Source organism: Centropristis striata, chromosome 16 (genome assembly GCF_030273125.1).
Source record: "Centropristis striata isolate RG_2023a ecotype Rhode Island chromosome 16, C.striata_1.0, whole genome shotgun sequence".
Taxonomy (NCBI): domain Eukaryota; kingdom Metazoa; phylum Chordata; class Actinopteri; order Perciformes; family Serranidae; genus Centropristis; species Centropristis striata.
This window is the reverse complement of record NC_081532.1, coordinates 15366034-15381615: the sequence shown is the minus strand read 5'-3', so window position 1 is coordinate 15381615 and position 15582 is coordinate 15366034. Positions and strand designations below refer to the sequence as shown.

Genomic DNA, 15582 nt, shown 5'->3' with positions numbered 1-15582 from the left:
ATTTCATACAGAAATGCCAAACATCCACTGGTACCAGGTTCTAAAATGTGAATATTTTCTAGTTTTTGTTGGTCTTATGTGATAGTAAACTGAATATCTTTAGGTTTTAGACTGTTGGTTGAACAAAGAGAGACGTCTGAGAACCAAACAATGAATCGATTAAACAATGAAATAATCCATAGATTAAGCAATAATGGAAACAATTGTTTATTGCAGCCTTATTTTCTTAACAAAGGAGGAGGAAACAACAGCTGAGTTTGTTTTGGTAAGTGGCACTGTTTTGCCAAAGCAGCATACACTTAAGGAATGCAGCGTCCTTGCCCTTTACCTCCACTTGGCCTAGCATGTCTGCGGATCCCTGTGACACAGGACAGCACTGAGAAATGTCATCACCTCAGCAAGAGCCGCTTTACAACTCAATTAGAGCACCCTAACCTTTCAGCAGCCTATCATTATTCTTGAATGCAGCGACAGGTTAACTGGGTCCCTCTGGAGAGAGGGGGTAGGAGGGAGGGGGGCGGCAGATGTGTGTGTGCGTGCACGCCTGGCTACTTAATAGTCGGTGCACTGTGAGGAACTGATGCCCCCAATGGCTCGATTCTCATCAAATCCTAATCACTGACCCAACGAGACTTCATGATTGCAAAGTAGAGGTCAAGTCTGTCCTTTACTACTTTACGTATGCGACTCTGACCCACTCAGCCAGACAACCAACTCTGGCCGGCATGATAAAAAGCTCATCTGCCCTGGAGTGAGAAACACAGACAAGAGAAGGATACAGAGCATAACAAAAAAAATGTGCATGAAAGAGCTAGAAAGATTAAGTCCTCTCCAGCCACAGATACAAAGTGCTACAGCAGCATCTGAGTGAGGAATAAAGAAGACAAAAAAGTAAAGAGGTTATACAGCATCTTTTTATGGCATGGCAGATAAATGAAAATGTCAAGTGATGGCTTTTATAATCTCAAGGATTTTTTTCTTTGTTGCTTTAAGAAAAACATTTTTTTAAATTAACTAATAAAAGCAAAGTTGATAACTGAGTGAATGTTAGGTAGCATATAAAAATACATGTCATTTTCAAATAATGTCCCTGACAATATCTCATATGCTATTTTTACATAGTGCTGCTGCTTTAGACAAAAACATTATCATGTTTTGTTGTGATGGCATATGACGACTTCTTTTTGCCTTGTGCTACACCACATGATGCTGAGAGCTGTGGTGGTCCAGGAGTCATCTTGTGTTTTGAGTATCTCAGTTCGTCAACAACATCCTTCTTCCCTTGTCATCCTCCATCTTTAACTTTCCCTTCTTGTCCTCTGACACTAAATCCCTGTCATTATCAGTGACAGCGGAGATGTTGAAAGACATACATTACTTAAAAGGAGCTGCTAGATGACTATCTCTGCTGTTCAATTTCTCTCTGATCCACAAACGTGATGGTATGCGTGTACAGGCGTGGGGCTGCACCTTGCTATTGATCCCACGTGGGATTACTACATCTCTGTACAGGCTTCGTACCGGCCTCCTTCACTCTGTCTCCTTGGGGCAGCGGACGCATTATGCTAGGCGGTAACACAGCAGGGTAGCCTGCTTAAGCTTTTCCCTGTGTGTGTGCGCAAGCAGACACAATAACACCGTCTTTCTCTCTCCTTACAGAGCACCAGGATGGGAGAGTGGGAATGAGATGGAGAAGCTAGCTCAGAAAGACTCCCTGCGGAGCTGGAATGGTGGCTGCAACAATGAGGAATTTACTGGCTGATATGAGGCGAATGGAGAGTCTGCCGGACTGAAGGTTGGTGGAGTTACTCTAATCTGCAGCCATACTCCAGCATAAAGATGGGGGCATTACTGTGGTACAACTACAGCTTTAACGCATTTACATGATCCGCACTTAGGTTTCCAGTCGCAGGGCCTGAACATGACACAGAATACACTTCTCCAAGAGGTGGTCCACAAGGGCTTTTTGAAGGCAGAAAGAGACATGCAGTACTCTCAAGAGAAATGTACTCATTTACAAGTTACGGTTATACCATCTAAAGACAATGAAATCTCCTGAGAGACACAAAGCACTAGCCTACTCACATAGACACTAAAAACAAGATGTACATGCAGTAATCCGAAAATTACATTGTCGATCATATAACAAAACAAAGGCAATGTAAGAGTGCAAAACACATTAAATAGTGTAGAGAATAAAGTTTGCAACACATCTTTTTGAAATACATTTGCCCTACAAAGGAAATGAGACCTTGATGCTAATATCACTTGTAGGGTTCATGAATAGTGTGAGAGAGACGTCAGTTACATATCTACTTTGCTTAAAATACTTTACATGGTTCGTCCAAACACAGTAGACCAAACACAGACTACTTATTTACATGCTAACCAAATTTCTTAGCTTCCCCCTCTTTTTTTTGGTAAAGGTCTAGGTAGACGGAAGCTGCATCTCATATGACCCGAATAAAGTTTAAAGCCTAAAGCACATTTTTGCAGTTTTATTCTATAATTATTAACCAAATTACACTGATCTATGACCACATTTACTGTCATGTTTTATTTTTTAGACTTCCTCTCATCGTCATTCACTAGATTACACAATGGTGCACTTGACAACGAAATTTTGTTGCAGTGTCTCACGATTAAGTGGTTGGCAGTGTATAAATGCTAAGTGCTGAGTATAAATATTAAGTACAAGAAGAAAAAAAGTTCTCCTCTGCAGCCAGTGGGTGGCAGCAGCAGAGTGCACTCAGATTCCCTCTAGGGCAGCCGGTTGTCAGGTAGCTCAGCTATCAGGTTTTCCTCTGCAGCAAGCTTCCTCCAGGACCATTATGAAATTGTTTACATGATTAGGCATGAATAGTTTTGAACAATGTGCGGCAGATCTTTAAATCAGCTCAGGTTTGAGGAGTAAACATAAACACAGGTTAAAGCGTAGCCTCAAACATTAAGATTAATTTAGTCAGCCTGCTCCGAGAGCAGACCCGAGCTACACTTAGTAAATTTGCATTTATGCATTAACCAATAACCCCCTGCTGGTGAACTGTCAGTCATAACTAGGACTGCATAAAGAGGAAACAGGGAGGTAAAATGAATCACTTTGCTAAATGGCCCTGGGTTAATTTTTCAGCAACATGTTAGCCAACATGGAGAAGAGAGTCAGTGATTCAACCCAAGATATGCATCGAGAGGGATATGATGCCATTAACAGATGGAGAAAAATAGTTGATGGGTGTTCATGATGGAGATGGCCTTTTCCACCATCATAAAAAGCCTTCCTGTCTGCTTTTCACACCTAACTTTGGAACACAAAATGTTGGTTCCCAGCTGGAACAAAAATATAGCAGGTTTTCCTTGACCTGCAGTGCAAACTGTGACCGTAACAGTGAGCAGGTCATATTCTAGAGTCTTGCTCATAATAGTTATCTACATCTTCTTATCATTAATAGTTGGTCTCCACTAAAATATATATATATCTGTCATAACCGAGCAAAAGCTTGCAGGTAATCAATGCAATCCGCCATCTTGGTGCTACTGTTTACTTCAGTTGTGACTTATGCAACGCCCTCCATTGATGAAGCAGCCTTGATTACAATGGTTCCACTGGTGGAAATGTGGGATAGTTGCTAGACAGCACCAATGTTCAAAACATCCTGAACCAAACCGCTCAAGAACCTGAGCTAATGTGGTGACAAAGACTAAAGAGTGACATTATGTTATTAATTACCTATTTATTAATTACTGAACATTTACATACACAGGGCTTAAATTATGCATTTCTGTGTGGCATTTAAATGAACATGAGTCACAATCAATTGTCTGTCTGCCATAAGCTATGACAGGTGGAAAGGAATCTGCCTCATTCCTCCATAATAAGTCTTCATTTATGAATGATAAGTTTCTGACTTAACTGGACAAATGCAATTGTTCGGAACATAAAGCTTTTCTTTTGGTTTTGGTTATGTATTCCACTGCTTAGTGTGTATGCCAGTTCTGTTCCGGTTTCTGGTAGTAGAAAGAAAGTGATGTCATTTTGGCCAGGACACCACTTCAATTTCAATCTCAAGTGACCATCTTGGTAAAATAAAGGTAACTCCATTGAAAACCACAGATTTTCTGCAGTTTTCTATTAAACAACAGCTTGTCCATTACCCTCCGCGTTGAATTAAATTCAAAATTATTAATAAAAAAAAGGTTAACTAGATATAATCAGAAATAACCAAATAAGGCAACACAGTAAGTCAAATCTCAAATCTAGTCGAGCGGCTTTTACGAGGATGGCAAGGGGAATTCAAAATGCTGAGTCAGGTCCGGATGACAGACGTCGGGTCACGGTGAGGTCATATCCTGAAGAGAAAGTGGATATGAACAAACTTCCCTCTGAGTTGTGTTGGTCCCAAAGCTGTCCCTTAACCTGTCCCACAACCTCAGTGGCACCAGGATCGAACTGCTTTCAGACATCAAGAGGTCATTAACAGTCATACGGGAGCATAAACAAACTCAAGTCCTGGGAAGCTCAAGTTGGTCTTGTGACAGGAATAAGTGTTTTCTAATACAGAAAGTCTCATCTGGTTTCATTCCTGGAATTACACATTCACTAGTGTTGCATAGCAAGACCTGTCAGCACTGGAGAATTGTCCGGCAGCACCCATTATCTTAAGTAACAATAACAATAACAATAAGGGAAAAATGCTCTGGCTTGATGGTATTTCTTTAAACCAATTTCAATGGTCTTGGGCAGTCAAAGATGCAGCGATGGTGCCCCTGAAAAATAGATAGCAGAGGGGGGCAGAATGCTGTGTGAAATAGTTGGCCACTTGCAGGCTTCTATCAACACTCTACATCCAGAGTGTCAGACTACACGTACGCACACCTGCCGTCTTCGTTCCCGTTCTCGCTAAGCATTTACATTTTCTAGCCTGTTATCTGAACAGCAGCAAGAGCTGACATTAGAGGCAACTAGAAAGAACGTCTTGACTCCAAAAGTTTCTATATAAATGGCTGCCAAAAGGAGACAGACATTATTCAACTGACATTGACAATGTCTCAGTCACCTGTCTAAAACTGATGCTTTAAAATGCTAAAACTGTACAAAAGCTGCATGGAAAGTATGAGCAAACAGCAGTTTTCAAGTCCTGACACACATTTCAATTGGACTGAGTTCTGAACTCAGATCTTTGCCATCTTTGACATTTCAGAACATCTGAATTTTCCTTAAGATATGGCATTTCTATCTTCACAAGCCTTCCAGGCCCTGTTGCTCTTGGTGCCCTCCTATTACTACTGCCCATCCCTCACTGAGGCTCAGTTCCTTTGACTGACCTTATCATTGTCTGAGGGATATGCAGCACCTTGAAAGGTTTTTCATTGTCTTTTCACTGGCCCTGTTGCTGAATTTCTTTGAATATCTCTTTGTTTTCATGAGACAGCTATTGCCAGGGAACTGACTAACAAGCAGTTCTATGTACAAGTGTATCTAATGTCACTTGTCACAAGTTGATTAAACAGAGGTCTCCACTGAACTCACAATTCAACTTGTGAAAAACAATTAGAAGCACCAATGATGGTTTAGGTGAGTTATAGTAAAGTAGTACTTGATACTTTTTTACACCCCTTTACTTCTCAGTTTTTTCATATTTGATCAATGGGAGCAAACTTATTTTTTTGTGACAATACTAAAAGTACAGCACTACATTAATTTGTTGGTCAACTGCAGTTTCTAACCTCACAACCTGCCAGCAGGTTTAAAAGACATGTTTTCTAACAAAAAAAGAAAGAAATGCAACAATTACACCAATTATCATAGCCAAACACTGTAAAAACAGAAATTATCCTAAGATTTCAAATTTCAATGGCTCTTAAATCAAATCATGTGTGACATGCGCTTCCATCAAGAAAGCAAAAACAAACCAATTTTTTGCAAAATAAATAATCAAACAATTTCAACTTGCTTTTCCTTCTTTTTTTTAATAAATTATCCTGTGCATAAAACATTTTCATGTTTTCCTACTCTAGTTTGGACTGTACTGATTTCATAGTGGTGCAGGACTTATATATTCCGGTGAAATATGAGGCCACAGTGGCCAAAGCATGCAAAAAATATGCCCTGAAACGGCTTGGAGTTCAGAGGGTTAAGTGTTAAAAAGCCAAAGCCTACAGTACAGAAATATTGTGTGAATGCTTAGAAGGGACTTTTCTTTTCAGCATCTTCAGCCATGCTGTTGCATTCTCAAAAAGATCGGATTTCTCATCTCTGTCAGTTCTGATACGGCATCACTGCCACGATGGGGGATGCCTTCGTGGCAGCAGACACAAAGGGATCTTGGAGGGAATGGCGATGGCTGCTGGTGGCGGTGGGGGCGGGGTGTTACAGCAGAGTTTAGGGGGAGGGACAAAAGATTACCCCTTCTAGATATCCATTACTCAAACAGGCTCAGCATGGGGGATCATACTCCCCCACAGAAACCCATGGAAAAAAAAGGGGTCACATACCTCATCATGACAGCAAAGTAATCCCTGCATAACCAGCTCAAGACAAACACACACTGGAGACATGTACTGTATAGGTCAGCCAGATTTGAATGCAAGAAGGGAGGCAGGTGATGGGGAGTGCAGGGGGGCTGTATTTCCCAGAAGCCTTATGAGATGAGGGTATAACTGTGGTCTTCCAGGGAAATTCTTACACAAAAAAGGGGAAAAAACATTGAGCGGCGCCGTTTGAATGATCCATGTCATACCGCTCTAAAGTGTGTTGCAAAGAACAAAGCTGCAAACTGACTTTTGTCTCAGCCTTTATCCATTCACAGCCTGCTTTACACACTGCTCTGAGGCCTTCTGGACAAAGGCTGCTAGAGCCTATGTTTTGCTTGGTGGACCTCTGTGATTAAAACAAATGATACAGGTTTAGAAAAGTAGCTATCCTGAGAGTTTGGTTTACACATGACTGTGCTTATTGCAGAAAAGAGATGAAGAATGATTATCCTGCACAATCCACTTGCCTCAAATATTGCATTAGTTAATCTTTTACCGCATTTGTCATGTCCCTGTGTTACATAATATAACCTCTGGGACAACACGATACATATTAGTCGCGCGTGTTTGTGAGCACAAATGTATCCTTTGATATCACATTCACGTCCACATAAGATCCAACATACCTAATCTAATGTGGCGTAAAGAGAAAGTCTGCAGACTGTAGCAGAGCTCAGGATCAAAGCGACCCTGTATCTGTCCTGTACACACCACTCAAGGCAAGCTTATCTTCTCAGTGCACGGGTAAAAGCACACGTCGTCACAGCCAGGGGCTAAAAGGGGACAAATGAGGGTTAAGCTGCTTTCAATATTAATTTTTTTATTTTTAAAGATGACTCCATAAATATGTAGGAGGAATGAATCTGAGCTTTATTTACAGGTTAGATGACTGGATGTAAGCGGACAGGCAGTCTTGGTGAGCAGAGAATACTGGATGGATATCAGTAACTTAGTAAGATATATAGTCATTTTGATTATTTCTATAATAATTGTATAATAAATATGTATTTATGATATGGGGATGAACTTCATCTTTAAAAACAGCAAGCTAAGACGGCTTTAACTTACAAACCTCTTAAGTCTAACATCTGCAGACATACCAAAAGGCAAAAAGATGTAACGTGACAACATGAAAATAGAGTCCAAGTTGTACTTAATGTGCCTGACTAACAAATTAGGAATCCATAGCTAAAGACAGATAAACAGTAGTGTCTGGAGTGACACTACTTTAACAAACAAACAGAATGCTCGGAATCCAAAGTTAAAGCTTCTCTTCTGTAGAATGACTTACTCTATATTAGAAATACTGTGAAGAATACTCCCATACAGAGCTACCAGGTGATCAGAGAAAACTAGGACAAGACATATTGTACAGAGAGGGACACACAGACTGCCCCCACTGATTTTTTTTTGATGTGCTGCCATCCTTACAACCCTGCCCTGAGCAAATGTAACTGGAGAGCTGGCTGTTTGTATTGGAAACTGGAGCTGCCTTTTACAGTCAGGTGGGAAAACAAGGTAGGGGACTTTAACCTGCATGTGCAACTTAAGAGTGTTCAGAAAAACAGAGGGAGGGGACACAGAACCAACAATGCGTTGCACACACAGACACGAGACATACCTCCTCTGATTTGCATTGACACCTAGGTTTTAAAAGCAAGAAATGAACTGAGAGCTATCCTCCAATCCACTGAAGGCTGAAAAAAATGATTGCAATGACTATAATCTGCAATCTCCAAATGATTTCAGGGCTATTTGAGGCAAATTCAGGAAGTAGCCAGAGTAGCATGCAGCATGGCACCATGGAAACTATGGTCCCGCCTCAGAGCTCAGCAGTAAACAGGTTGAGGCTCTAGCAGCTATCAGTGGAAATCAGAGATGAAGACAGTAGCACAGAAAAGACAAATGACTTACTTCAAAAATAAAGAGGATAGAGTCCAGCTCCTCCCTTTGAGATTTGTTCCCTGAAACACAAGGAAAGTACTTAGGTTTTTAAACACATAACCGGGAGCTAGACTGCATTAGCCTCATCAATAATGTAACAATGATACAGGCCATTTTGCGAATACTTTTTCAAAGGAACTTGTGTTACAATGAGAGCATACTCCCTGTGGGAATTAACCACCTAACCCCCAATAGTGCAGGAGTCAGACTCAAACTGTGAGTTAAACTGGACATGACAAGAAACTGCTTCTCTGTGGGCTCTGGTTTATTGCTCTGTAAATGTGGGGCAGAGGGAAATAAGGCCTTGTCGCATACTATAGAGAGCAGTGAAAGGGTTAATTATTGACCCACCATCTAGGGTGGTCATTTGTACTCACCTTTTTGTTTTAAGTTGCTTTCCAGTGTAATGAAATTTTCATAGAAGATAAAATAAATCTGAGAACAGTTGCTTTCGAAGAACGCCTTCAGTTCACTCTTGTCAATGATATCTGTGAAAAGAGGGAAACACCGTCAATAACAATGTTTATATTCATGTAGGCAGATTTTTTTTTTCATTAGAGAGTTACAGCTTAACGGACCAATATGTAGGATTTAGGGGGATCTATTTGCAGAAATGGAATATAACATTCAGAATTATATTTTCATTAGTGCATAATAACCTGAATCATTGGTTTACTGCAACCTTACCAGTAGGATGCGACTAAATCCTACACACAAATCTGGATCTGGGTAATAACTCACTAATGCTAATATTGTGGTGTAGCTTGCATTTATGTTTTCCTGGTTTTGAGGGTAACATTACAGCTAATAATACAATAATCCAAAGTCGATAGCTGATGCTATTTGCTTGGTGATAATATCAACTTTGCTCATGATTTTCTATTGTTTTCTTAAAATGTCTGTACATCTTCGCAACAAACAACCATCAACTACTATCACCAATTTCTGTCACATTGAATGTTTTATAGTCTAAAATAAAAGCTGCCAATGTTTCTGTACAAGCTGTACAAGGATTTGTTAGGAGTGTGTGTCAAGGTTCTTCAGTGAATAGGAAGTGAACAAAACTGCCACGACCAATATTTTACTAAACTATTTTGAGATAGCTGAATTCCTCTGAGCAGTCCTGTGAGTGTATTTCTTTTTAAAGCTACTACATGACTGTCTGTTTATTTAAAAATGACACTGTTTAACATCACTGCTGTGCAGATGACTTTCCACTTGTTTCCCATTTTGCAGACTACATCTGTTTTACATCAAGGCAAATTTCTTCACTTCCTTATCCTGCGTAACTTCACTACCCCTTCACACCTGTTATCATTAGTGAAATGAAGACAGGCTTTTTGGAGGTGTTGAGCAACAATGTTGCCTCCCAAACTGATCATTTCACAATGAGTGTAGTCTAGTAGAGATTTCTTAAACATCCCTTTTCTGTTGATGAAGTAAGACAGTATAATTTATACTATGGTGTAAAGAGAAGCATATTAACACATTTGATCAGTGTGCTACTGAACTTATGTTCATCTCTCTCGCATATGTGCAACGCTGCTCCACAATATGTTTTTTACACTTACACTCAGGAAATATAAGCATTTAGGTAGACTCACATTTAGGAAGACTCACAACAATGGTATTGTTTTCAGTCACCATTTAGGATGTTAGTTTCTCATCTCAGTTTGAAGGAGTTTGGGGATTATTTGTTGTGGTTGTGTGGTTTTATGTAGAGGAGATCGTCTGGATCAAGCCCAGGCTAATATACGCTGATGGCCACACAAGCTCAAGCTGCAACACTTAATATAGGAAATAGGTAGTACATGTGTACCGTCACAACCAGTGACGGTACACATGACAAAATCCCACATTCCGCTTGTGATGAACTCCTATCATTTGTCATAGTTTATACATCTGTGGTAATGAGATAGGCCTGTTCTGAATAATCAAATATAGGCCAGGAGGAGTCTTGGCACAGTAACAGCAATTAAGGTTCACCTTCTGTTGCGATTCCCCCTCTGCCACATGGCAAACTGGAAGACTCCCAGAAGCGGTCTAGCTCATGGAGAGTGCTGGATTTTTGTAGCGTGTGACAAAGACTCAGATGACTTATCTTTGCCCGGAGATTAAAGCAAAGATAATGAAGATGCATGATGGAAAGATCAACTCAAAGGCATGCCTGCCATTAGTTTACAGCCTTGACGTATGAAAAACCAGCAAAGCATCATTCTGAGGATTCCAAATGGTCGACTGGCTCTTTAAAATGTAAGTAGTCTCGTACAGAAACTAGGCATCGGTTCCAGATGCGCATAAAAGCAATCATTATGATTTTATAATATGTGTCTTGTACACGAAAGAACACATCCAATGCTCGAACTACCTCAAAAAAGCCCAAATATAGATGCACCTTGCAGCTTGAATTAAGTTATTTACATACGTTCAATTTACATTTAAGCACACACACACAAGCATTCACAGTAGCACACCCTCTCACACACTCTGAACATTTAGGAAAACTTTTATAGTGGATGCTGCGTGCAGAGACTTAGTCTTAAAGCCTGCTGTGGCTAATATTTTGTCTGACTTGTACTTGCCTGACAAATATGCAATGCATACACCATTCATATGGAGATTTGTTACAAAAACACTGACTGGTTTCTTCTCACTGATGTTAGCATTGGTTTTCTAGTGTTTATCTCTGAGCTGGCATCATCCGCTAACCTAGCTGGCTTGTGTTCAGTAAAGGTAGCAAAATTAAAACAACACTCCTGCCTGAAAATCCAAAGGGCTGTTACACTGGAGATGTGCAGCTAACTGTAGAGAATGAACTAAAGCCTACAGTCACAGAAACATCCCTCAAAGACATAAGAAACTACTACTTTATTGTTAAATGTGGCTAAGAAGAAAGCTGACTGCCACTCTAAGGTTAGAAGCATTTTTTTTCACCATTTAAATGTTCTACATATTAATTCACAGCTGTTGGAAAACTAAAAATGTTTTGAGTCATACATGGGACTTTGCAATGAAGCTGGAAATGTGACCGAAGTCAAAACCAGAAGGTTGGGTTCTGAAAGTGTTCAAGTCTTTGACCATTGCATGGTTCAGTTTTTTTATACTAGTTATTCTGTTGGGAGGGTTTCCTGAATGCTGAAAGCTCTGGAAAACATTGGAGGAGAGGAAAGGAGAGGAGGGGAAAATCCTCAATCCTAAATTTGGAGGGCGCAAGGGTCAGTGTATCTGTGTTGTTGTTGAGACAGCATGAACATGTTTATCATGCATGTCTGTGATCGGGGGCTGTTCAGATAAAACAGGTATGAGCCACAATACAGCTGACTTGCCTAATACTTTCACATTCAGCAAAATCCTTCAGACAACAGACACGGAGGTACTTTGACCAGTGCTCCATTATTAAATCAGTATTAAGTCTGTCTCTTTAAGATCATTTCCATGGGGAAAAAAATGTAACGCCTTATATTAATCAAGACTGGAACATGTCCAAATACACAATAAAAAAAATTATTTGTTAATACCAAACAGGTCTGATCAGTTCACAGGCCACAACTTGTGCTTGTGAATTTAAGTTCCACATTACGTGCAGCAGTTTATATACATTTTATTATGCATGCAACTGCGTGCACCGTATCATTACTCACATACCATAATTGTTCTGTATGAATACATGACATTCAAATTAATAGTCAAACTTCCAATAAAACCTTTCTATAGTGCAACAAGTTGTGCACATGAAGTGAGCCTGTCACACAACAATAGTAGAGGAGACGTGCTGCCAGGACACTGTCAGGAATGTGCATCTGGCATGGAAATACTAAGACTCAGACAAATAAGCTCAGCAAGATGATTTTGAATTATTCCAAATTATTTAGAATACATTACTTAGTTTTAATAATGTTATAAAATGCGTTGCAATTTTGGGTATGTATTCAACAATTTGTATTGGAATATGTTTTAAAAGCAACACTTCCGACACTGCATGTAGTCTGCAAAGAGAAGCAAAATCTGCAGTATGCCAAAAATACCCACATGCCATACTGATTCAGAAAATAATCTCCGGTATGCCTCAGAACAGTCTACATCGCCTACAGTGTTCCACAAGACAAAAACACTGAAACGACCCTGCAACTGTTTTCTTGTGCTTTCCAAAACCAGAAACTGGCTTAGCCTAATCTAGCATGCTGCAAAAATAAATAGATTTAATGGTTTTATACTGCATACTACTGACAAACATTGTATGTAGTGCATGTTACATACAACATTTCTCTGTAGTATGTAGTAGACCATTTCGAATACAACAATAGAGAAAAAACAAAGACGAAGTCTGTATGATATTTATGCAGCTCTAATTTGAATATTGTTGCATGCATGAGGAGTTGATGGGAGGTGGGTCAATTTCATATTTCATGCTGTATGTCACAGGGCCATCATCTTGTGCTCTCCAGCCTTCAGCCTCTCTGCTCCCCATCTGCTCAAATACCACTAACCAGCCACTGGAGCATGACGCATAGAGGGAGAGGCCTTAAAGGCAGAAAAGAAAATGTAAAAAAATATATATATTACATGCCTTCTGACAGCAAGCAAGAATGCCAGGTGGATGGTAACCATCTGAGTAAAGGCTGACAAGACACTGATCAGCCTCCCAGTAGTGAAATACAGACAGAGACAGTGAAACTCTGAAATTCAAGGTGTATCCGTACAAACAGGTTTCTGTCCAGGCTGCATAAAGTATGTCAAAGGTAAAAAAGATAATCTTCACGCATCAACAAAGCCATTTGTTCATTAAATGAAGTTCAACCACAAAATAATATAATTACACTTGCATTAGGCTGAATAAGTAAGTCCCTTTAATTATTACCTCTGATTCACCTGAGGAAGGTATACAAGTTAAAAGGTATGTAAAATCAATGAGAACTATAACAAATTATTCAATTAAATAATTCTTAGCCGTGTGTTTATGATGACATGCTCCAGTAATTATCTAAATGTTGAGCACACATTCTCCTTTTTTTCTGCTCTCTGGATCAGTCTTAAAGGAAATGTTTGGCTGAAAAGATGAAGCCGTACAGGAGTTGTCAGCATCGTGTTCTGCAATATCCAGCGAGGCCCTGCGCTCAATGGGCTTCACTGACTTCTCAGGTGACAGCATGCGGACAGAAAGAGACAAAACCTGTTTTCTGGGTCCTGGGAATGCAGGGGATGACACTGTATCCTCTGAGCCCGACAAGATAACTGTGTCCTTCAATTGACACACCCCTCATCCACAAGACTCCCATGTCAAAGACAGGAAAAGAGTGCTGGATGAAGAGCAGAGTTGTGATCACACAGGGCTGTTATGGTGGGAGGAAACCATGTGTCTTAACACTGGTGACTGCAGCTGAATGAGCTGATAGCTTGGCTGCCTTGTTTTCAAAACCCCTCTGTTTGAGGAAGCAAAGCTAATGCCAACACTAAGTGATGTGATTCACCCATAATAGCACTTCTTGTAGAAAGGAGAGTGCCGAACAACTAATAAAAGGGAATAGAGAATGCATAGAGGGGTGCTAAGAAAACCCAGCCAAGTTCAGAAACAAAACAAACCAAGGGTCAATTGTTGCTTCAAATGATCCAAGTAATTCTATTTCTTATTGACTAAAGCTAAATAGTCAGCTATTGCCCATCAACTGCTTGAATTACAGTAAATGGACGATTTTGCAAGGGGATCATTAAGCCTCATTGTTAACTAACCAAAAAGTGTATGAACAATGGTCTGGTCTAGATTCTGCTGACAGTGATCACTTAATGGCGCAGAGACCAGCAATCTTCTTTAGGGGAGTTAATAAACACATGCCAAACAGAGCAGCCGTGGCAGGTTTGGGTCAGATGACACTGTTCTCCATTGTGATATGTTTCCTGTTAACTGTCAGGGAAGTGCAGATGTTCAAGCCCTGTGTGAGAGGACCAGCTGGAAAATAATAATGTGCAGCCTCAGCTAAAGGGCCAACATAACATAATATTTTGAAGGGCAAAAAAACACAGCATCTTCATCATCAGCAGGGCTCCCAGAAGCTCTATTTTGAGGAATTGGCAACCATTTCTTGGTCTTTGATTGTCATCAGTTTTTAACAAATACAAGATAGGGACAGCAAAATGTGCACACTTAATAAATCAATTTTTAGTAAGATGTATTAGTGATATTTAAATATTGCTATTTCAGCTAGAACCAGAAAGCAAATGTGCACAGGCATCCGTTTTAGAGGCAAAGACAAAGCAAACTAAGTTGTTTGACTGTCAAGTGAAGTAGACTAACCTGTCAACATTACAAACAAATTTAAATTGAATCAACTGACAAATAACTACATAAACCTTAACAAAAAAACAAAAGGAATAAGTGAAATCTTGGAAGGCAAAAGATCCTGACATCTTTGAACTGGATGGAAAATGCTATTGCAAAGAATGTACAACATAGACCTTGACAGCTTTTATTATTTAAGGTCACATTTTCATTATTAAACTGACCTATAACTGCATATCTTAACTACTCAAAATGCAAGCTGACTAAACCAAAAAACGATACTGATAATGTCAGTGCAAAGATTATAACAGTATTTTACAACCACTGACTAAAGTTATGATATTTCGGATTACATCACGTCACCAGAGGTTTCAATGTGACTTCTGGGGCCAAAGGTGAGAAGATGGACTGAACTGCTGAGTCCAACACAGTATTATGTTACCCTAAGGCATGCCATTAGTATCTAATAACTTCACAAAAGGATACTATGAAAAGAAGGACACTATCCATTTAGTCAGCAAAGCAGCATAGTTTTAAGCTTCATCTGAATAATTAGTGTCTCTTTCTGTTGCTTGCTATTCTAATGAACTGAGGTTAAACTGGGTTTGCCCAGCGAGCACTAAGGGAGTGCACACAGCAGTGTACACAAAGGGCTTGTTAGCCAAATGGGTGAAGGTCATCGAGTCAGCTGAAGCCTATGGCATATTTACACAACCAAAACCAAACTGGCTACTCTGCCCACAGCTCCCTGTTCAAACCTAATCTGCACACAACACATAATAAGTACTCACATTTAATGTTCAAACGTTGTGTCAAACCATATTTAACCCTCT

At 39.9% G+C, this 15582-nt stretch overlaps 1 protein-coding gene across 2 annotated transcripts in view; it reads right to left on the bottom strand.

Moving 5' to 3' along the window:
• Positions 1-15582, bottom strand: part of ralgapa2 (Ral GTPase activating protein catalytic subunit alpha 2) — a 100685-nt gene that overhangs the window by 74983 nt on the left and 10120 nt on the right. For both annotated transcript variants that reach the window (XM_059352781.1, XM_059352782.1), the window contains exons 2-3: positions 8853-8963; positions 8446-8495 (exon numbers count right to left, since the gene is read on the bottom strand). In XM_059352781.1, coding sequence (XP_059208764.1) covers positions 8446-8495; positions 8853-8963 — 161 coding nt within the window. The remainder of the gene's footprint in view (positions 1-8445; positions 8496-8852; positions 8964-15582) is intronic.